This window comes from Pseudorca crassidens, chromosome 10 (genome assembly GCF_039906515.1).
Source record: "Pseudorca crassidens isolate mPseCra1 chromosome 10, mPseCra1.hap1, whole genome shotgun sequence".
NCBI lineage: Eukaryota > Metazoa > Chordata > Mammalia > Artiodactyla > Delphinidae > Pseudorca > Pseudorca crassidens.
The window spans coordinates 82,111,564-82,135,568 of NC_090305.1; the positions used below are offsets into that span (position 1 = coordinate 82,111,564).

At 40.9% G+C, this 24,005-nt stretch overlaps 1 protein-coding gene across 7 annotated transcripts in view; it reads right to left on the minus strand.

The window, feature by feature from the left end:
• Positions 1 to 24,005, minus strand: part of ADAMTS9 (ADAM metallopeptidase with thrombospondin type 1 motif 9) — a 224,177-nt gene that overhangs the window by 86,959 nt on the left and 113,213 nt on the right. For 6 of the 7 annotated variants that reach the window (XR_010947101.1, XR_010947103.1, XR_010947099.1 and 3 more), the window contains 2 exons: positions 20,865 to 21,032; positions 13,858 to 14,031 (listed from right to left, as the gene is read on the minus strand). Coding sequence is in view for 1 of the 7 variants with exons in the window: in XM_067755092.1 (XP_067611193.1) it covers positions 13,858 to 14,031; positions 20,865 to 21,032 (342 nt within the window). In the remaining 6 variants the exon portion in view is untranslated. The remainder of the gene's footprint in view (positions 1 to 13,857; positions 14,032 to 20,864; positions 21,033 to 24,005) is intronic. The other variant, XR_010947102.1, reaches the window with a different exon arrangement.

Below are 24,005 nucleotides of genomic sequence, written 5' to 3' on the forward strand. Positions count from 1 at the left end.
CCTGAAGCTCATTACTAATTTTTCTGTGCTAAGAAGATGAACTTGGGAATCATTCTACAGCTGATCTCAATAAAAGTTTTTAGAATCCAAATACGTATTAGAGTGGTCCAAGTCCCTGCACTGGGTCAAAGAGCCATGGGGTGGGCAGTTCTACAAAGGCCATAGCTTGTCCACGGCAATGTGACAATAAAGTAAACCAGCTGTTCGTACTGGAAAAACAGTTTGTTCTAAAAGACATTGCAGAGTGCTGTGATTCTAAATAGTTAAAGAAGAAAGACCATCAATTAGCAGGCTTTGTTCTGTAATGCCTTGCTTTTTCCTTCCCTCCCTCCCTCCCTCTCTCCTTCCTTCCTTCCTTCCCTCTCTCCACCCATTATTTTGTCCCTCCATTCATTCATAAATTCATTCATTCACCAAGTGTCTTCAATGCTGTAGGTACTGTGCTAAATGCTGGGGAAAACTCTGTTGAACAAGCTTTCTGACCTCCAACAGCTGATAACCTAGACAAGAAAAACAGGCTACAACAATTCAGAGTGCTAGCTGCTGAAGCAGAGTATTTTCAGAGTGATAGAGCTGAGGGGAGGGCCATCTGACTCAGTCATTTGAGGGGAGGTGTGATTTTTCAAGGGCTTCTGAAAGGATGTGACATCTTGATTCAGGCCTGAAGGATGAGCAAGAGTCACTGATGTGAGGGAAGGTTCAGGGCAGCCACTTTGTGACACAGAGGTACCAGGGAGGAAAGAGAGTATTCTGGGTAAAGGTAAAAAAAGAGTATTTGCAAGAACTGGGAGACTTACTCCTTAAAACAAAGAGATGCATAACGTACATACTCACAATTCAAGTTGGATGAAAAAACCTCTGAAGCTATAAGTAAATTCATAGTCAGATTATAATACTATCAATAAGTTTTTTATGATAGTAGTTTTCAAAAGAATTAAAAGGTCATGTATTTTTTTAAACTCAGTCTCATGAGCATAATAATTCTAAAGTGAGTAAAACAGAGCAGTGAAAAGCTAAATAACTAGCCCAAAGTTGGCGGGTGATCTTAAAAGCCCAAAATTGTGATACGTGGATAAGCTGAAGTGCTGGTCATCATCTGAATCCTCCATCAGGGGTCCACTGTACCAAAGAGAACTACCATTTGTGGAAGGCCTAAAATATACTAGGCACTGCACTGAATCCCTCACTTAATCTCACTTAATCCTCACTGTGACATTCAGCAAAGTCTGCCATACAATTCCCATTTTGCAGATGAGCTAGCTGGAGCCCAGAGATTTGAGGTCAATTTGCCAGAGCCACACACTGAATGGTCTTTTGTTTACAACACTCTGCTTTTAGGGCATAAACAAATGGGACATGAATGTCTGGAAAGAGCATCTTCCGCTTCTCTAATAATTTTTCTCTGCGTCTGAAAGTCCAGGCTCTATCTTATGATATCATGAATGAACACTGATGCTCCTTCCCCTGCACAGTCAACAGGCCCCTCAGTGAACAAAAAAGGTCCTCTGAAGTACTCCACCAAGACTCCCCACCAACCTCATGGCTTAAGGTCTGATCGTCAACCAACTAGACCGAGAATTTCATCTTCGGAAGTGGGTGGAGGTAGTCACCAGTACAGAGAATTATACTTCGATGCCAACTCTGCTGAAACAGTCTGGCCAAGCCAATAAAAATAGAAAAATGCACCTTAGGTGCATGTCGACATGGGAAGCAGTGGAATATAAAGGTTCAGAGCGTGTGTTCCAGAGGTCAGGCTGCTGGGCTTCAAATCCCAGCCTTATTACCTAGTGATTCTGTGAACCTGGGTGAATTAACCTAGCTAAGCCTCAAGCTACCTCAACTTTAAATGAGGATAAAAATTTAATTACGACATCAGAGAGTTATGGAAAGGTTAAATGAGGTCCTCCATATAAAAATATTCAACATAGTGCTTGATCCATAGCTTAATAAACAATGAGATGTATTCTTTTTATTACCATAGTATCAGGGCCACTGCACTGTATAACTCTAGAGGATGCCCCTCACATTGTAGCCTATGGGAATGGTACCCCTGGGGTTGTGCAGTGTACAACCTGTGTGACTGTGTATGACATCCCTGATGATCATGCTACTGTGGGTATGTGGAACTCGTGCTTCTCAAGGTGGACACTTGGATTATTTCTCATGAAGAGGAGGGTGCCATGTGCTATGTGCCTGGTGTGAAATACATCTTGCCAACAAACAGGTGGGTTTTTAATAGTGTCCAAGGGGGAAGCAAAAGGGAAAAATGCACACTCAAAAAGCAAGCAACAGTTCTGAGTTAGTTGTAAAGAATGGCTAAGAAGAAGAAAACCTCCCATAATGGGGTGGGGTGGGAGTCTCCAGCATCCGATTCACTGGGCTCTGAGACCGCCCTGGCATCCTACTGACATCAGCTCAACGAGGGGAAGAAAGTCAAGACATGTGCACGCACAAAGTGCATATCAGGTGAAATGGTAGCAGAGTTGAGTGGGTACAGAGGAGGTGAAGGCTGATTAAGGGGAGCCTGAAGGGTGCTGTACTATCAAGTGACCACCCAATGTACTGTTTAACAAGGACGCTTTTGATCATGGAAGTGGGGGCAATTGATAATTACACTAGGCCTACTCCATGCATAAACCAGGACTGCTGTAGGCAAACAGGACCAGGGGCAAATCTGAAGATGGTTGCCCAGCTGCTAGCAACATTCCCTCGAAGCCTTGTGGATGTGGGGACGTTTGAAGAGAGGACTACCAGCACGCTTTGCAAATGAGGAACAACAGGTTCTAATGGGGCTTCTCCCTCCCCCATCCGGCTGCCCTGCACCTCCCTCTGGCCAATGCAGTGTCACGTGAGGGCCTCCCACAGTCCTCCAACCTCCCTCACCACCCAGGTCCACTGGCCTCAAACTCTCCACTTCGGGTTCAGGCAGATGAGAAAGCATGTTGGCAGGAGGGCAACTATCTGATCCACTTTTCTTGCTGCTCCCCTCTGGTCAACTTCTAAATTTAGCCACAGGTCAGACTATCTTAGTAGGTCTCCTGTTCTTATACAGAGCTTGAGAGCAATATGTGAGGAAGGATTTAGAAAGATCGATCTGCATGGCACAGACAAAGATGTAAATTTCTAGGCACATTTCAGATGATCAGAGAGGAGGATTTCCTCAGTGCATATCTGGCAAGGTTTCTAGTTCTTGGGATTCAGAAGGAATTGTCAATGGAGCTTGCATTTTCCCAAATGGCACTAGCATTTTTAAAAGTTGGCTAAAGCATGAGCTGTCAGCTGAGATTCACTTCTGAACACTCTCTTACTTTGTGCTCCTTGGAGCAGTCACGCAGGGTTGAGTTTGGCAGACATGAAGATGGAGAGGGAGAGGGAGGGAGCAGGCAGTGGTAGGTCTGAAGCAAGAATTACAAAGAGAATCAAGTGGTAACACACAGGCAGAGAGGGATGAAGACACCTCTTCTTCCTTCTCTATCTGACTCTGTCAATCCCCAAACCACTCGATTACTTCCAATTTTCTCAGAACAGCTTTGCACACTTACTATTCCCACTTGATCAATGGCAAACTCACAGTTCCGAAAATAAAGCCTCCTTGTTCTGAGTCACACAGCTGAAATGTGGCAGTGCTGGTATATGAACCACGTCTGTAAAATTCTACAGCCTCTGGGGGTTCCCAGTAACTCGTGTGGCTCAAGTACAATTAATCTGAAATGTAACTGCTTTAGCGATTCCTCCCTGCCACAGTCTGGTGGAAGTAAAAACAAAAAAAACCCCACCAAACTTTAGAAGGAAAATGAGCAAAAAAAAAAAAAAAATTGAGTAGACAGAGAGGGTGAGAGTTCTAAAGAAAAGAGATGACTGAAAACAATGGAACTAATCCATCAGGAGGGTGAAGGAGAGGGAAGAACAGAGCTGGAAGGCTGAATACCTACAAGGGTTAAGAATGCAGTTGTAAGAAAACAAACCCCATTTAAAACTGCATCAGAAAGAATAAAATACCTAGGAATAAATTTAACCAAGGAGGTGAGAGATCTGTACATCGAAAACTACAAGACACTGATAAAAGAAACTGAAGAAGACCAAAATAAATGGAAAGATCTTCTGTGCTCATAGACTGGAAGAATTAATATTGTTAAAAGTCCATACTGAGGCTCCGGCTTTGGAGGTCAAATCCCAGGGAGAGCACTGGGGTTGGCTGCGTGAACACAGCCTGCAGGGGGCTAGTGCACCACAGCTAGCTGGGAGGGAGCCCAGGGAAAAGTCTGGACCTGCGTAAGAGACAAGAGACCAGGGTGCGTGAGGAGAGGGGATTCAGAGCAGCGCCTAATCGAGCTCCAGAGACAGGCGCGAGCCGCGGCTACCAGCACGGACTCCAGAGATGGGCATGAGACGCTAAGGCAAGCCTGTGTGCGAGCACAGGGCACTATCCACACCCCCCTTCCGGGAAGCCCGTGCAGCCCACCACTGCCAGGGTCCCGTGATCCAGGGACAACTCCCCCGGGAGAACGCACGGCGCGCCTCAGGTTGGTGCAACGTCACGCCGGCCTCTGCCGCCGCAGGCTCGCCCCGCACTCCGTGCCCCTCCCTCCCCCCGGGCCTGAGTGAGCTGGAGCCCCCGAATCAGCGGCTCCTTTAACCCTGTCCTGTCTGAGCGAAGACAGACGCCCTCAGGCGGCCTACACGCAGAGGCGGGGCCAAATCCAAAGCTGAGCCCCTGGGAGCTGTGAGAACAAAGAAGAGAAAGGGAAATCTCTCCCAGCAGCCTCAGGAGCAGCGGATTAAATCTCCAAAATCAACTTGCTGTACCCTGCGTCTGTGGAATCCATGAACAGACAACGAATCATCCCAAAATTGAGGCAGTGGATTTTGGGAGCAACTGTAGATTTGGGGTTTTCCTTCTGCGTCTAATTTGTTTCTGGTTTTATGTTTATCTTAGTTTAGTATTTAGAGCTTGTTATCACTGGTAGATTTCTTTATTGATTTGGTTGCTCTCTTCCTTTATATATGTGTGTATATATATATATATATATATATGTTTTTTTCCTTTTTCTCTTTTTTTGAGTGTGTATGTGTATGCTTCTTTGTGTGATTTTGCCTGTATAGCTTTGCTTTTACCATTTGTCCTAGGTTTCTGTCTGTCTGGTTTTTTTTGGTATACTTTTTAGTGCTTGTTATCATTGGTGGGTTTGTTTTTTGGTTTGGTTGCCCTTTCCTTCCTTCCTTTCTTTTTTCTTTCTTTTCTTTTCCTTTCTTTCTTTTTCCTCTGTTTTATTACTTTAAAAATTTTACTTTTAATTTTTTTTATTTTAATAACTTTAATTAATTAATTAATTAATTTCTCCCTTTTCTTCTGAGCAATGTGCCTGACAGGGTCTTCGTGCTCCGGCCAGGTGTCAGGCCTGTGCCTCTGAGGTGGGAGAGCTGAGTTCAGGACACTGGTCTACCAGAGACCTCTTGGATCCACATAATATCAAATGGTGAAAGCTCTCCCAGAGATCTCCATCTCAACGCTAAGACCCAGCTCCACTCAGCGACCAGCAAGCTACAGTGCTGGACACCCTGTGCCAAACAACTAGCAAGACAGGAACACAACCCCACCATTAGCAGAGAGGCTGCCTAAAATCATAATAAGCTCACAAACACCCCAAAACACACCACTGGACACAGTCCTGCCCACCAGAAACACAAGATCCAGCCTCATCCACCAGAACACAGGCATCAGTCCCCTCCTCCAGGAAGCCTACACAACCCACTAAACCAAAGTTACCCACTGGGGGCAGACAACAAAAACAACGGGAACTACAAACCTGCAGCCTGCAAAAAGGAGACTCCCAAACACAGTAAGTTAAGCAAAATGAGAAGACAGAGAAACACACAGCAGACGAAGGAGCAAGGTAAAAACCCACCAGACCAAACAAAGGAAGAGGAAATAGGCAGTCTACCTGAAAAAGAATTCAGAGTAATGACAGTAAAGACGATACAAAATTTTGGAAATAGAATGGAGAAAATACAAGAAACGTTTAACAAGGACCTTGAAGAACTAAAGAGCAAACAAACAACGATGTACAACACAATAAATGAAATTAAAAATTCTCTAGAAGGAATCAATGGCAGAATAACTGAGGCAGATAAGTGAACTGGAAGATAAAATAGTGTAAATAACTACCACAGAGCAGAATAAAGAAAAAAGAACGAAGAGAATTGAGGATAGTCTCAGAGACCTCTGGGACAACATTAAACGCACCAACATTCAAATTATAGGGGTCCCAGAAGAAGAAGAGAAAAAGAAAGGGACTGAGAAAATATTTGAAGAGATTACAGTTGAAAACTTCCCTAATATGGGAAAGGAAATAGTTAATCAAGACCAGGAAGTGCAGAGAGTCCCATACAGGATAAATCCAAGGAGAAACACGCCAAGACACATATTAATCAAACTATCAAAAATTAAATACAAAGAAAAAATATTAAAAGCAGCTAGGGAAAAACAAAAAATAACATAGAAGGGAATCCCCATAAGGTTAACAGTTGATCTTTCAGAAGAAACTCTGCAAGCCATAAGGGAGTGGCAGGACATATTTAAAGGGATAAAAGGGAAACACCTACAACCAAGATTACTCTACCCAGCAAGGATCTCATTCAGATTCAACACAGAAATTAAAACCTTTACAGACAAGCAAAAGCTAAGAGAATTCAGCACCACCAAACCAGCTTTACAACAAATGCTAAAGGAACTTTTCTAGACAGGAAGCACAAGAGAAGGAAAAGACCTACAATAACAAACTCAAAACAATTAAGAAAATGGTAATAGGAACATACATACTGATGACTACCTTAAATGAAAATGGATTAAACGCTCCCACTAAAAGACACAGACTGGCTAAATGGATACAAAAACAAAACCCGTATACATGCTGTCTACAAGAGGCCCACTTCAGACCTAGGGACACACATAGACTGAAAGTGAGGGGATGGAAAATGATATTCCATGCAAGTGGAAATCACAGGAAAGCTGGAGTAGCAATTCTCATATCAGACAAAATAGACTTTAAAATAAAGACTATTAGAAGAGACAAAAAAGGACACTACATAATGATCAAGGGATTGATCCAAGAAGAAGATATAACAATTGTAAATATTTATGCACCCAACATAGGAGCACCTCAATACATAAGGCAAAGGCTAATAGCCATAAGGGGAAATCGACAGTAACACAATCACAGGAGGGATGTTAACACCCCACTTTCACCAATGGACAGATCATCCAAAATGAAAATAAATAAGGAAACACAAGCTTTAAATGATACATTAAACAACATGGACTTAATTGATATTTAAAGGACATACCACCCAAAAACAACAGAATACACTTTCTTCTCAAGTGCTAATGGAAAATTCTCCAGGATAGATCATATCTTAAGAAAACTGAAATTGTATCAAGTATCTTTTCTGACCACAACGCTATGAGACTAGATATCAACTACAGGAAAAGATCTGTAAAAAATACAAACACATGGAGGCCAAACAATACACTACTTAATAACCAAGAGATGACTGAAAAAATCAAAGAGGAAATCAAAAAATACCTAGAAACAAATAACAAGGAAAACACGACAACCCGAAACCTATGGGATGCAGCAAAAGCAGTTCTAAGAGGGAAGTTTATAGCAACACAATCCTACCTCAGGAAACAAGAAACATCTCAAATAAACAACCTACCCTTACACCTAAAGCAAATAGAGAAAGAAGAACAAAAACACCCCAAAGTTAGCAAAAGGAAAGAAATCATAAATATCAGATCAGAAATAAATGAAAAAGAAATGAAGGAAACAATAGCAAAGATCAATAAAACTAAAAGCTGGTTCTTTGAGAAGGTAAACAAAATTGATAAACCATTAGCCAGACTCACCAAGAAAAAACGGGAGAAGACTCATATCAATAGAATTAGAAATTAAAAAGGAGAAGTAACAACTGACACTGCAGAAATACAAAGGATCATGAGAGGTTACTACAAGTAACTATATGCCAATAAAATGGACAGCCACGAAGAAATGGACAAATTATTAGAAAAGCACAACCTTCCGAGACAGAACCAGGAAGAAATAGAAAATATAAGCAGACCAAACAGAAGCACTGAAATTGAGACTGTGATTAAAAATCTTCCAACAGGGCATCCCTGGTGGCGCAATGGTTGAGAGTCCGCCTGCCAATGCAGGGGACACAGGTTCGTGCCCTGGTCCGGGAAGATCCCACAGGCCGCGGAGCGGCTAGGCCCGTGAGCCATGGCTGCTGAGCCTGCGCGTCCAGAGCCTGCGCATCCTGAGCCTGTGCTCCGCAACAAGAGAGGCCACAACAGTGAGAGGCCCGCGTAACCGCCAAAAAAAAAAAAAAAAAAAAATCTTCCAACAAACAAAAGCCCAGGACCAGATGGCTTCACAGGCAAATTCTATCAAACATTTAGAGAAGAGCTAATACCTATCCTTCTCAAACTCTTCCAAAATATAGCAGAGGGAGGAACACTCCCAAACTCATACTACGAGGCCACCATCACCCTGATTCCAAAACCAGACAAAGATGTCACAAAGAAAGAAAACTACAGGCCAATATCACTGATGAACAGAGATGCAAAAATCCTCAACAAAATTCTAGCAAACAGAATCCAACAGCACATTAAAAGAATCATACACCATGATCAAGTGGGGTTTACCCCAGGAATGCAAGGATTCTTCAGTATATGCAAATCAATCGATGTGATAAACCATATTAACAAACTGAAGGAGAAAAACCATATGATCATCTTAATAGATGCAGAAAAAACTTTTGACAAAATTCAAACCCATTTATGATAAAAACCTTCCAGAAAGTAGGCATAGAGGGAACTTACCTCAACAAATAAAGGCCATATATGACAAACCCACAGCCAACATCATTCTCAATGATGAAAAAACTGAAACCATTTCCTCTAAGATCAGGAGCAAGACAAGGTTGTCCATTCTCACCACTATTATTCATCATAGTTTTGGAAGTTTTAGAGACAGCAATCAGAGAAGAAAAAGAAATAAAAGGAATCCAAATTGGAAAAGAAGTAAAGCTGTCACTGTTGGCAGATGACATGATACTATACATAGAGAATCCTAAAGATGCTACCAGAAAACTACTAGAGCTAATCAGTGAATGTGGTAAAGTAGCAGGATATAAAATTAATGCATAGAAATCTCTTCCTATATACTAATGATGAAAGATATGAAAGAGAAATTAAGGAAACTCTCCCATTTACCACTGCACCAAAAAGAATAAAATACCTAGGAATAAACCTACCTAAGGAGACAAAAGACCTGTATGCAGAAAACTACAAGACACTGATGAAAGAAATTAAAGATGATACAAACAGACGGAGATATATATGATGTTCTGGGATTGGAAGAATCAACATTGTGAAAATGACTATACTTCCCAAAGCAATTTACAGATTCAATGTAATCCCTATCAAACTACCAATGGCATTCTTCACAGAACTAGAACGAAAAATATCACAATTTGTATGGAAACACAAAAGACCCCGAATAGCCAAAGCAATCTTGAGAAAGAAAAAAGGAGCTGGAGGAATCAGGCTCCTTGACTTCAGACTATACTACAACGCTACAGTAATCAAGAAAGTATGGTACTGGCACAAAAACAGAAATATAGATCAATGGAACAGGATAGAAAGCCCAGAGAGAAACCCACGCACATATGGTCACCTTACTTTTGATAAAGGAGGCAAGGATATACAATGGAGAAAAGACAGCCTCTTCAATGTGGTGCTGGGAGAAGTGGACAGCTACATGTGAAAGAATGAAATTAGGACACTCACTAACACCATACACAAAAATAAACTCAAAATGGATTTAAGACCTAAAAGTAAGGCCAGACACTATAAAACTCTTAGAGGAAAACATAGGCAGAACGCTCTATGACACAAATCACAGCAAGATCCTTTTTGACCCACCTCCTAGAGAATGGAAATAAAAACAAAAATAAACAAATGGGACGTAATGGAACTTAAATGCTTTTGCACAGCAAAGGAAACCATAAACAAGACGAAAAGACACCCCTCAGAATGGGAGAAAATATTTGCAAATGAAGCAACTGACAAAGGATTAATCTCCAAAATTTACAAGCAGCTCATGCAGTTCAATATCAAAAAAAACAAACAACCAATCCAAAAATGGGCAGAAGACCTAAACAGACATTTCTCCAAAGAAGATATATGGATTGCCAACAAACACATGAAAGGATCCTCAACATCACTAATCATTAGAGAAACACAAGTCAAAACCACAATGAGGTATCACCTCACACCAGCCAGAATGGCCATCATCAAAAAATCTACAAAGAATAAATGCTGGAGAGGGTGTGGAGAAAAGGGAACCCTCTTGCACTGTTGGTGGGAATGTAAATTGATACAGCCACTATGGAGAACAGTATGGAGGTTCCTTAAAAAACTAAAAATAGAACTACCATACGACCCAGCAATCCCACTACTGGGCATATACCCTGAGAAAACCATAATTCAAAAAGAGTCATGGCCCACAATGTTCACTGCAGCTCTATTTACAATAGCCAAGACAAGGAAGCAACCTAAGTGTCCATCGACTGATGAATGGATAAACAAGATGTGGCACGTATATACAATGGAATATTACTCAGCCATAAAAAGAAACGAGGGCTTCCCTGGTGGTGCAGTGGTTGACAGTCTGCCTGCTGATGCAGGCGACACGGGTTCGTGCCCCGGTCTGGAAAGATCCCATATGCCGCAGAGTGGCTGGGCCCATGAGCCATGGCTGCTGAGCCTGCACATCCAGAGCCTGTGCTCCACAACAGGAGAGGCCACAACAGTGAGAGGCCCACGTACCGCAAAAAAAAGAAACGAAACTGAGTTATTTGTAGTGAGGTGGATGGACCGAGAGTCTGTCATACAGAGTGAAGTAAGTCAGGAAGAGAAAAACAAATACCGTGTGCTAACACATACATATGAAATTAAAAAAAAAAAAAAAGGTTCTGAAGAACCAAGGGGCAGGACAGGAATAAGGACGCAGACGTAGAGAATGGACTTGAGGATACAGGGAGGGGGAAGGGTAAGCTGGGATGAAGTGAGAGAGTGGCATGGACAGATATACACTACCAAACGTAAAATAGATAGCTAGTGGGAAGCAGCCGCATAGCACAGGGAGATCAGCCCGGTGCTTTGTGACCACTTAGAGGGGTGGGATAGGGAGGGTGGGAGGGAGGGAGATGCAAGAGGGAGGAGATATGGGGATATATGTATATGTATAGCTGATTCACTTTCTTATAAAGCAGAAACTAACACACCATTGTAAGGCAATTATACTCCAATAAAGATGTTAAAAAAAGGAAAAAAATGCATTCTCTTTCATTTGTAGCTTTAACCTATTTAATTAGAGTCCTAATTTACTTTTTTTAAGGGAGGAAAAACACACACACACACACACACACACACACACACACACACACACACACAAGGCCCATACTACCCAAAGCACCACATGCAAAAGAATGAAACTGGACTCCAATCTTAGACCATACCCCAAATTAACTCAAAATGGATTAAAGACTGGAACGTAAAACCTGACCACAAAAGTCCTATACACAGGGGCAAGCTCCTTGACATCAGTCTTGGCAATGAGTTTTTGGATCTGACACCAAACCAAAGGCAGCAAAATCAAAAATAAACAAGTCGGACTACATCAAACTAAAAATGGGCAAAGGACCTGAATAGCCATTTCTCAAAAAAAAAACCCGTACAAATGGCCAACAGATATATGAAAAGGTGCTCAACATCACTAATCATCAGGGGAATGTAAATCAAAACCACAACGAGATATCACCTCATACCTGTTGGAATGACTATTACCAAAAAGACAAGAAACAACAAATGTTAGCAAGATCCTTGCTAACAGAACACTTATGTACTGTTGGGGATATAAGTTGGTGCAGCCACTCTGGAAAACAGACCGGAGGCTCCTCCAAAAACTTAAAAATAGAGCTACCATACGATCTAGCAATTCCACTTCTGGTTGTTTACCTGAAGGAAATAAAATCACTAACTCGAAAAGATATACTCACCCCCATGTTCACGCAGCATTATTTACAATAGCCACAATACGGAAACATCCTAAGTGTCCAATGATGGATGAATGGATAAAGAAAATGTGATAGGAAGAAAAAAAAATATGAATATAATTCAGCCATTAAAAAGAAGGAAATCCTGCCATCTGTGACAACACGGATGGACCCTGAGGGCATTATGCTAAGTGACATAAATAGACAAATACTGTAGGTCTCATTTATACGTGGAATAATCTGAAAACAAAACAAAACAAACCAAACTCAGAACAGATTGCTGGCTGCCAGAGGTGGAGGGAAGGCACAGAGTACGTGAAGGTAAAGGTAAAGGTGGTCAAAAGGTACAAACTTCCAGTAGTAAGAGAAATAAATCCTAGGGATGTAATGTACAGCATGGTGACTACAGTTAACAATACTGTACATTAAACTTGGAAGTTGCGAAGAGAGTAGATCTTAAAAGTTCTCACCACAAGAAAAAAAAATTGTAACTCTGTGAGGTGATCAAAGGTAACTGTGACATAGCTGTTAATACTAAGTACACTTACTGTAGTAATCATTTTGTAATATACACATATGTCAAATCACCAGGTTTTCACTTAAAGTTAATACAACATTATATGTCAATTATATCTCAATAAAAACAGGGGGAAAAGTGGCAACGCCGTTAGCATTTGCATAAAAAAAAGGAAAAAGAAAGCAGCTGCAATATCTCATAATGGTTTAAGAGAATTAACTTAGGATCAAGCCTTGTTTCTTCCACCTGCTAGGTGTGTAACATGTGGACAAATGACATTGGCCCTCCAAACCTCAGTTTCCTTGATTGCAAAATGGGATAATAATAATACCCACTTCGTCTTTTTAAACCACTTAGTGGTTAAAAAGATTAAGTGAGGTGATGAATGTAAAGCACTTAGCCCAGTGCCGGGCACTGTCACGCCTGTCCTGAAAACCATTCCCAGTGGGAAACTCCTGTCTTACTATGCCTGTCTCTGAATCTTTTACAACTTGTACTTTGTTTCATTCCAATGTCAGTAGATACGGTTTTGCTTTTTAATATCGTTTCCCCCCTTTTCTACAAATCAATCTTCTGTACTGGAAACAGAGGTTCCCTCCTACTAATGTCCTATCCTTGCTGGCCAGGCCATTCCCCAGGGACACTTAGTGTTTTCTTTAACTATACATTAACCTGGGGCAGGAGAAAAACAAGTCTATTTCTGCATCAATGGAGCAGTTCTTCAGATGCCCTCAGGTTTTCAAATGCTGGAAATCCTTCGCTCATTAATCAGGGTTTCAAATGAGTGCCTGTCTTCTAGCTGATGGCCAAAGCTGTGGAAGGAGGAAAAAACCCAGAGTAGGTCCTACCTAGAGTCTGCCCCTAGTGGCTTTCTGAACTCATCCAGAATGACCACGTCTGAATATACATATTTAAAATATTTCTTCCATCTCCCCCTCCTTCTGGGAAAGTTATCTTTATGCATTTGGCTCAAGGCCTGTTCAACTTTTTCTGGAGGTAGCCAGATTTGGAACACTCAAGAACACAGACGTCGGAACGGCAGAAAAAGGAGGAGCTCTCCCACCATTGCTGGAGTGAACTGTTGGCCGTCTGACAGCAAACCTTTTGGGAAAGAGCCAGCCTTGTCACCATGCTGGAGGGCTTCATGGGGGAACGGATGTGATGATAGCAAAGGGGTTGAGCGAAACACTGGCAGGTGCCCACTTCCTGGCTCTACTTACTTCTTGCCATTCATCTGCCCTCCAAGCGTAGAGTGGACACAGCGGGGCTTGGCAGGCGCGCTCTGACTCCGGTCTAGTGTATGGGTTGCACTCGGTCTCTCCGGCTATTTTGTGTGTTCCCAGCTGACAGCCCACATTTCTCCGCCGCACGCCTTGGCCACAGGACACTGAGCACTAAAAGGACAAGAGTGCGTAAGTGGGAGCTTCGGGTCATTTGGGGGAGGGAGTGATCATCGGGGTGGAGAGGGTCACAGATCTGGGGACCGCATTCCTAATCCAATGACCCTCACAGCTATCACAAGGCTTTCTAATTTCCAGTGAAAGGGACCCAAGAGAATGTCTTAAATCTGCAAACTCACTGCCTATCAGAGGCGGTTGAGTGAGGAAGAGACTCAAGTTAGGGGGAAATCTTTCAGGTTAACAAAACTCTTGGACAGTGGAATAGGCTAGGGGAGATCATTCTGAGACATTCAGTACAACCTAGAAGTAGTGCTGCCATGTGAAATGAAAATCCCAAATGATTTCTATCCTGGAAGGTTGAAGGGTCTTGAAAATTGGAGATACAGTTCTGTAGAAGAGAATTTCTTGGCAGATGGAAAATATAACTCAAGGAGAGTAAATCACTGAAGCTTTTAGGGCCTTAAAAATAGAATTAGTTTCTTCCCTCTCTTCTTCTTCTTGCTCCTATTCCTGGAGACAGGGAAATCTTTTTTTTTTTTAACTATGGAATTCGTTAAAGTATTTGTATCTATTTACAACCTCGGATGAATATACAAAAAATAAAAGCTGACAAAAAAAAAAAAAAATTTCCTCGGGTGTTGTGTTTTCAGTCCGTGAAAAATACTGTTAATCAGGCTGAAACATTTTGTTGACCAAGCTGCACAACACCCTATTAATCTGTAATTAACTTTCCTCTAAATTAATTTTTTTAATGGTTTCCTCATTGCTGGGTTTCATAATCGCACTTATGGTCAGGCCAAGAATTACTGTCTTTGTTAAGCTTTTGACATTCAGAAACTAAAGGCAACATCTGACTGGAAAGAACAGCCTATTACTTCACTTAGCTATTAAAAACTGTTTCTAAGTTTTTGTGATAGCTCAGCTGCCATTCATTTGTCTAATTGAGAAAACAAGCTTAACATACACTAAAGCCATATTCCTAAGAGGATGTCTTGGTAAAGAATAGAATCACGCTTTTAAATTAGACAAAAATTCTTGTCCAATTAACCTGCAGCAGGAGTCATCGTTCTCTGAGGCTAATGGGAATTTACTAACAAGAAGCACACGCTAATGAATTCTGCTGCATAATAATATTATTTCCGTTTCAGATTCTAAGAAAATAGGTGGTAGTGTTTAGAAGGCATCTTGGGAAATAATATCATTTCAGATGAGTCTACGCCAGGCAGGAGCTTAAATGTTCACATCAAAGCTAGCTGAAGAGAAGGAAATATTTTGGAGCAACATAGCTACTATTGTTTGGGTTTAATTGTATTAATTGGATTGAATGAGTCTGTGACCCACAAGGAACCAGACTTTTAACGTCATTATGTTCTTGGTGGAATGAGAGGGTGCCTGATTGCCTTGTGTACAGAGGATGGCCATTTAATACTTATGGGAGCTACGTGTATATTTCCCATTGATTACACAGGAAATGGATGAACTGCAACATAGGAGAGTTAGCACATGAATGACAGAAATCATCAGCAACCACTGACAATAAACAACCAAAATACCCTTTGGCTATGTGAATTTGTGGTCTTAAAAAAATAAAACAGTACCCTTCCGGAACAATGTATCCAAATGGGAACACAAGGAAAAAATAAGAACAATTAAGTAAACAAATTTGAGTTTGGCATAGAGCTAATACATATTCAAATCTCATAAGGCTTTAATAAGGTAAAGAAAAAGGAAAAAAATGTTAAAGGCTTTCAGGGTGTATACTATTCAGGCTCTAAGTAAATGAAACTTCTTTTTGATGCTATTGTTTGTTACTGAGTAAATTATTACTTACAGTTCAGCAAAGGCAAGGTATTAAGAGCCATAAGCAACCTGTATTTTAAAAATTATTTCTACAATGTTCGATATTTTTTCAAAAGATAAAGGAAGTTTCAGTGACACAGTATGTCACTGTGGCTTCCGATTTTCATAGTGTCAAAGCTAGCCCTGAATTAACACATTCAAAAGTTTCGACAGGACTTATATGCACAGTAAGGTGCAAGCCCTGCCTCTGTGAATACAGCATCCATGGTAATCTTTGTTCAAAATGAAGTATACTGCATCAGAGTTACTTCTCCGTGTTTAACTTTTCTTCCTGTGCTGTCTCAGGGGAGGCAACATTTTGCATACAGAGACAGCCAGGCTTGCTTGGTGAATTCTGAGAGATTTGTGCGGAAGCCCCATGAATAAAACAGCATCAAAAAGACCTCTGCATGACCCTGGAGGTGCTGATGGCGGTGGTGTGTGCACGTGTGCGTGCTTAATTCTTCTTGTTTTATTTAGTCCACCTTTAAGTTATTCTGCAGAAGGAAGAGGTTGAGCGGTGTCTATTAACATGCCCCCCCTCCTCTGTCCCATCTATCATTTCTGCATGGCAGTCTATTTGTGCCGGTTTGAGAGTAGATGTTTTTAGTTCCAAACTACTGAGCTGGGAGCAGTGTTTCACCTCTCTGTACTCCCTACTGTGCAATGCTAGTATGCAGAACTCACCGATTTAAAGGGGAAATGATGCTTATTTCCACAGATAAAAAAAATCTCTATGGAACTTCTGATGTTTAGGGAATTGTAGTATACACTTGAAAACCTGGAAAGAATTTTACATACTTTTTTCCAGTACAACTATTGCAACCATGGCAGTGACATTATTTAAAAGGAGGGATTAGTTTGAAAAATAAGTATATGAACCAACTTTAATAAATAATAACTGGTAACAACAATAGCAAACTTAGTAAGCATTTACTAGCCGAGGCTCTATTCTAGGGTTTCTCAACCTAATAATTCATTTTTGTTGGGGGGTGTCCTGTGCATTGTAGAAAGTTTAGGAGCATCCCTGGACTCTACCCTAGTACATGGCAGCTGCATTTCCCCTCCTCTGCCAAAGTGAGATAACCAAAACTGTCTCTAGACACTGCCAAACGTCCCAAGAGATACAAAATCACTGCCAGTTGAGACCTTAGTTCTATGCTAAGCATCTTGCATAAAATATCTTTCATACTTCCGAGTAAACCTTTTAAGTAGATACTCCACAAATAAATAAAGCAAAGAACAGAGATAATCACCTAACTCAAGCAAAAACTAAAACAGAAAATAGTCCAAGTAAATTCTATCCTAGGCAATAAACCAAAGCTACCGTGGATTACAATTTGGCTTCCAGTTTTAAAATATGGTGCTAATATTATGCAGGCTCTTGTACATCAGCAAGAGTGTGGGTGAAAAGCCTGTATTCAAACAATTCAACATCAATGCTTGCAGTTCAAATACAAAGTAACAAGAAAGCACAAATCACTAAGGCAACTCTAGTTCTCATCACTGACCATGTGCATATGGTTTCCCTGACTTCTCAAAGGACACACGCTACATATTTGCCATGTTTCTCCATTAGACACTTGCAGAATACTTCAGAATCAGACACCACAACCAAGCTGCTCTCATTGTAATTACAAGAAAAATCCCAACCAAAAATGGCTGGTAGGTTCATAATGCAATCTGCCAGTTACCATTTTGGCATGAGCACTGAAGAGCTTTTAAAAATTAAGTATTTCTCTGAATTTAAGACACCACTGATACCGAGACACAGTATTACATTTTGTATCACTCAGAAAGAAAACAAGGGCAACTAATTAAATCACGGCCTTCCATTGGTTGTTAGGCCCATCCTGACCACAGAAATCTCAAAATATGAAAGAAACAGGCATCTCAGGATTGAATGAATTCATGATTGATAAATGATGATAAAGTGTTACTTTCATTCTACTCTGATGATTTATTGTTTAGTCCTAATCTTCATTTGTTTGAAAAGCCTTTCTATAGGAACAGGACACATTAAAAATTTTTTATTCTGGAATGCTATTTTTTTTTTTTTGCGGTACGCGGGCCTCTCACTGTTGCGGCCTCTCCCGTTGCGGAGCACAGGCTCCGGATGCGCAGGCTCAGCGGCCATGGCTCACGGGCCCAGCCGCTCCGCGGCACGTGGGATCTTCGCGGACTGGGGCACGAACCCGTATCCCCTGCATCGGCAGGCGGACTCTCAACCACTGCGCCACCACGGAAACCCCAATGCTTTTGAATCATGTGACTACAAAGCCTTCACATTTATCAAGCTGAATCAAGAAATGGATGCTGATTGCGTCTGAAAATTTCATCCCTCAGCTCTTGATCAAAATCATGTAAACAAACTGAACATGACCTTTTGAAAAAAAATGCTTTCAAACTTTATTGAGGATGTTTTCCAATAAAAGCTATTCTTTTTTTGGAAAAATGTCCTTGACACATTCCAGATTTTCAAAAGATGTAAAAGTGAAACATTCCGCTTTAAACCTCAAAACACCAATTTTGAGGGAGAGACAAAGAAGATTAGCAAGGCTATACTAGTTTCCTATCCCAATATTCTATATGCCTTGTTATCGTCACACATTTTGACATGATGAGAAATTGCAATAATTATTCTCCCTACCTTGAAGATGAGATGACTAGAATATAGCTACCAGCAGAAAACAGAACCACCAGACATAAAACTTGCTAAATATTGTTGCAAATGAATAATCGTTATTCTTGCTTTATGTTACTGCCTTAGGGATATTTCTGTTTACTATGGGATCATTAGTAAACCAATAACCTTTAATCATGCAGACTGTCTTTCTCCATCAAACTCTGGGTCTGATTATTCTCAGGTATGCTTCTAAATTGCACAAATTGGATTTTATCCATGCAGCATCTTGTCTTGCCTGCTTTTATAATTCATTTCTATAAATCGAATCAGAGCATTAGGAAGTTGGCCACAGATCATTACATAACTGTGTTTACTTGCATTTTCCACAAAGGTAACTAGACTTTTCTAAGCAATCCTTTTGAACAGGTGCGGGTCTTTTCTGGGGAGGGATTCCGATAATCCTATTACCTTATGTTTGAAAAAACCCCAAGGGTTCAAACCTAATCATCGCAGCTTTGTGAACAATTTTAGACTTCGCATCAAGATCACAGGATACTAGAGTAAAACTCACTCTGTGTTTACCAATAAAGAGTGAAAGATTCTTTTAATCATCCTTTTATTGAATGAATTGGCCTTTATAATGAATACCATTTACATACTCTCAACTTAATATTCAGGACAAGATGCAAATAGTAGATATGTCCAAGGGACATAAAGAAAAGTAACAGAGCATGAAAGTGTGCAAGAGGACAAGCTAATTAGTGTGGTATCTTAAATAATGTTAGCTGTAGGCTTTTACATGCATTGAATAGCTCCCAAAATAAAAAGGGCTGGAAGTTACAGATGACACTAGTCACTTAAGACGAACCATTAAGGATGACCAGTATGAAATACTGCCTAGAAATCTGGTCCCTTAAGGAAGCCAGAGGAGGAGTTAGCTCTGGCTGGGCACAGATGTTTTGATGGTTAAAACAAAAATAAAAACAAAACATGATCATCATGATAAAAGCATTGAGGGATGAGGCTCCCGTGCTGGGGAGTGATGCAGGCCATGTTTTATTTCTCTGTGAAGAGAATAAGACTGTGAGGTATGGGAGACGATGATGGCAGCTCAGGGCATTTAAGAAAAATTCACGTTTCTAGAAGAATTTTCTATTAGTCATGTTCAAATGGAGGATTCTCAATTCCTCCTCATGCTAACACACCTGTGCAAAGCTTCTTTGGGGTATCAGGAATCAAGAACCAGGCCCTGAAAGCATCAATTCTAGAGGCTGCTAACCTCGAACCTAGTTTTCTATTGATTCTCCGGAGTACCTTCATACATCTCCACTGCATAGGAGAGCTACAAATTCAGTAAAACCTTCCTGAATCAAATTAATGGAGAGAAAGGCCACACTGAATACAGAATATGTGAAAAGAAATTGGGTCTTATTACTTTTAAGTAAGCACCTCAACCAAGCTGAGGAAATGAACAAGTGTGGAGTGACAAGATCTACTTTAAGGGCTAGATATGAGTGACTTTTGTTCACCCCTCAATTGTTTATAGGTAAACAGAAGCTTCTCAAATTCCCTCCTGAATTCAATAGGGAAACTCTCCCACCCAGTTCCTGACTAGGTTACCAAAGGTTTAGAATTAGTAGAGTCTAACTGTAGTCAGTTTCTTGGGTACTTACTCTCCTTCCCCATTGGATATACACACATCACACTCATCCAAGTAAAAAAAATATTACTTCTGAGATCTTATTAGATTTAAGACCCCAGAGCTAGGTACATGGCATTCATTACTGCTTTAAATCCTCATAAGAGCTATATGAAGTCAGCTCGGCAAGGTCAAACAAATCACCCAAGGTTGCAGAGCTAGGAAATGACAGAGAACTTCCCCATCTGTCCCCCACCTCTATTGTATACAAGCTAACAGGCAGAGAAGTATTCTCGAATACTTTATATTGACAGCCTTTTCTTTAAGAACCTCAAAGGTAAATTCAGACTCAATTCCTGCCAGGTAACAGAGTCAACCTTACTAGAATCTGAATTAGTGGTTTTTTAAGTGGTAAACAGTAATAAAAATGCCATCAGCGAAGGATTGAGGGGCTACTCCGTCCTAGACGGCTGACATCTACATCTACCACCGCTTAATCCTCACAACCCTCACAACTGTCCTACTGTAGATGGTATCCAAAGTGCCAAGGGCTGAAGCCACTTGCCCAAGGTCCCACAGCTGGCGACATAAAGCTGTTTCCCTCCCTGTCCCCAAGCTCCCCTCTGAAAAACCAAAACCGCGCAGGGAAACAAGCCAGCACACGGGTGTCAGCCGTGTGGCCGAAGGTAAGGAAGCAGTCACGAGAGGAGAAGCGTTGCTCACCTGACTCCACGCGCCAGCCTTCCACTTGGGGCATCTTCCTCCTCGGCACTTTCTGTGCCCATTTGGCTTAGCAAGGTGTTTACAGTAATCACTTTCTAAATGACTTCCATCTTTTGCCATGCAGTAAACATTTCGTTGTTTATGCCCTCGACCACAAGAGACAGAACACTGAAATATAAAGCAATGGCAAGGTTGTTTTTTTTTTTTTAAATCACAAGGAATTTGATAAAAACCTGTGTCGTGAGATGTTACGATCATGCCTAACGAGAGTCACCACTCCCCCCTTTTGCAGTGCCATTTTGGATAACACCTCAAGGCTCAACACGGAAGGAAGGCAGCAATGGAGAAAACCATGTGGACAGCATGACAGCAGGAATCCTGTTTAGTATCTTGGGTCACTCAAGAACGAGGGTAAATCCTGGTAATTTAGGCCAAAAATGAAGCCCACGAACCTGAAATTACCATGAAATTCTGATTTACAGAAGTCCTACTATGAATTAGTTAGGATTCCTTTCAGACATCTCACTTCATGCAATCGCTGATCAAGACATTTCTTCAACAAACTACCTCACAATTCACTCTTTTGGATAAAGGTGTGTTTCCAAATTCAGCTGTGTCCCATTTCCTAGTGAACTGATTTAAGGAAACTCTTCTACCATTTTTCAGAGGAGAAGCTCTCATTTTCCCAGTCCATTGGAAAGGAGGTGAAAAAGGCATGTTAGAAACTGAAAGGTAAGCTAGCAGGTGGGTCAGTGCCAAGTTTGGGAGGGAGGCATTACCTTTCAACTTTGATCTGCAGGTTCACTGAACTGTTTTAATGTGACCTTGTCTGACCACATCTAAGAAACTTGACTTTGATTTCAGAGTAGGTTTCTCAGAAAGGTTTAGGAATCAAAGGGCTCATGGCGTCAGGACAAAAATTTGATATGACAGCTTCTTGTGGAATAGGCAAGAGGCTGGCCCCCATGAGTCTGCTGAGATATTCAACGTCCATTGCCTCATTAGCGATTACAGAAGTCATTACCACTCGGATCATAAGCTTACTGGCTCCCGTTTTCAAGACACATTATTTCCCAATATAATGTCCTTACATGTCAGAGGGAAATGGGCTTAACAATGAAGAGCAAAATGTGAAAACACAACAAAAATAGATTTCAAGTGCCATTTCCTTCTACCCAATGTTTCTAATTCCCCTGCTAACTCTGTGATTTTGTTAACTTAAATGGCCAGAGTACCCTTTTATGCCTAATAGGTAAATAGCACCATGTAAAACATGTAGCCTAACATAAATCCAAACACTATTACCAAGCAAGCTCAAAGTGCTCCCATTCGTAAATGTGTCAGACGCGTTTTTCTAGTAAACATAAACCATTATAAAAATTCCAATAGCAGCTGCTAGAGAAATTTAAAATATGTATATTAATATGTTTGGCTATAACTTTTAACTTTAGGAGATGGAAACGTTGTTTTGAGCTCTCATCTTGTGAGTATTATGATTTGGAGTAGTCATTCTGGCACTCTTAATAGAGTATACAGTGTGGAAGGAAAGAGCTGAATTTAGATATCTACACCAAAACAAAAATATCCATCCTTCAACGTACAGTGTTTTGATGTATATAAAGGCTTTGGGCTATAATTCGAGAAGGCTTTTAGAATGAACCTCCAAGAAGTATACCTATAAACCAATTGTCTAATGACTTACACACAGATAATCCCTGTTACCAGTGACTATTTTAATATTTAAAAATGTTACTTCCACCAAAAAATAAAGGCACAGTTAGAATCTGAGGTGAGATCACTTGTTTATTCAGCAAACATTTATTGAGCACCTACTAAGTTTCATACGTTACGCAAAGTGCTGGGAATACAGTGATAAGTAAAACTGATATAATTCCAGCCCTCATGGAGTTTACGGACCAGTGAGGGAGGCCAGCATTAATCAAGTGATGACAAAAATAAATATATACATGCTAACTGAGATGAGTACTCTGAAGAAAACAAGCTGGAGTGGTTGCAAGAGGGCTCCCTGAGGCATTCCCTGGGGCCAGACCATGCAGAGCTCATAGGTCATAATAATATATTTCATTCTCCACGAGAGGAAAAATCACTGAGGAGATTTAAGTTGGGATAAGACACAGTCTGATTTTTCTTTCAAAAATTCTACTTTGACTACCGGCTAGGCAATGAGTGGAAATACAGCATAAGTGGAAACAAGAAAACTGCGCAGGAAGCTAATGCATTTGTCCAAGCAAGAGGTGATGGTGGCATAGATTAGGGTGCAGAGTGGAGGGGTGAAGGAAGTTGGTGAATTGAAGACGCATTTTTTGAAGTAGAAATGATAATTCCTGATGGATCAGCTGTGGGGTGTAGGGGAGAGGGCAGATCTCCCCTCCCAGGAGGGAAGGTCTCCTGGGTTTCTGGTATGGGCAACTGGATAGACAGTGATGACATGAATAGAGATGGGAAAAACTGCATTGGGAGTCAAGAATATATTACTTCGTAGGAAATGAGCTGAACTTAAAGGATATGGATTCATGGGTGGTAATGTGCTTGATTATGGTGAAGAAATAGACATAGTTGTCTTATTAATCAGATGAACATGGGTCAACTTAAAGCAAGTCTACCTTGAAGGATCATCATTTCAATATACAAACAGTCCAGACAAGCTGTCCCTTAGTACGGAGGGGAGAAAGAGAATTGGTGGAAATGCTGATTTAGTAATCTACCCATTGATCTGTCAGTTCCATGAGGGCAGGGATTACGGAAGTTTTGTTCATCACTATACTCCAGCACTTTGCATAATTCTTGGAACTTAGTAGGTGCTCAGTAAATGTTGAATACACAAATGAAACAAATCCCATTTAGTGGTCGCTGGAAGAGATAACCGAAAAGTAGGGAGCAATCTACAGAGGCAGAATTAGAAAAGGCACAGCTTTCTCCCACTTATTGGGTGCCAGTCACTGCTCTAAGACTTTATATACATTATCTCATTTAATCATTCCAATAACCATAGAGACAGATACTATTACTGGAGACAAATGGTGTTTTCAAAATGGCATAACCAAAATGCTTTGTGTGTATATATCTCTTCCCACATGACTCCAATCCAAGTGGCTAGATGTCTGTTGGGAACATAACAGC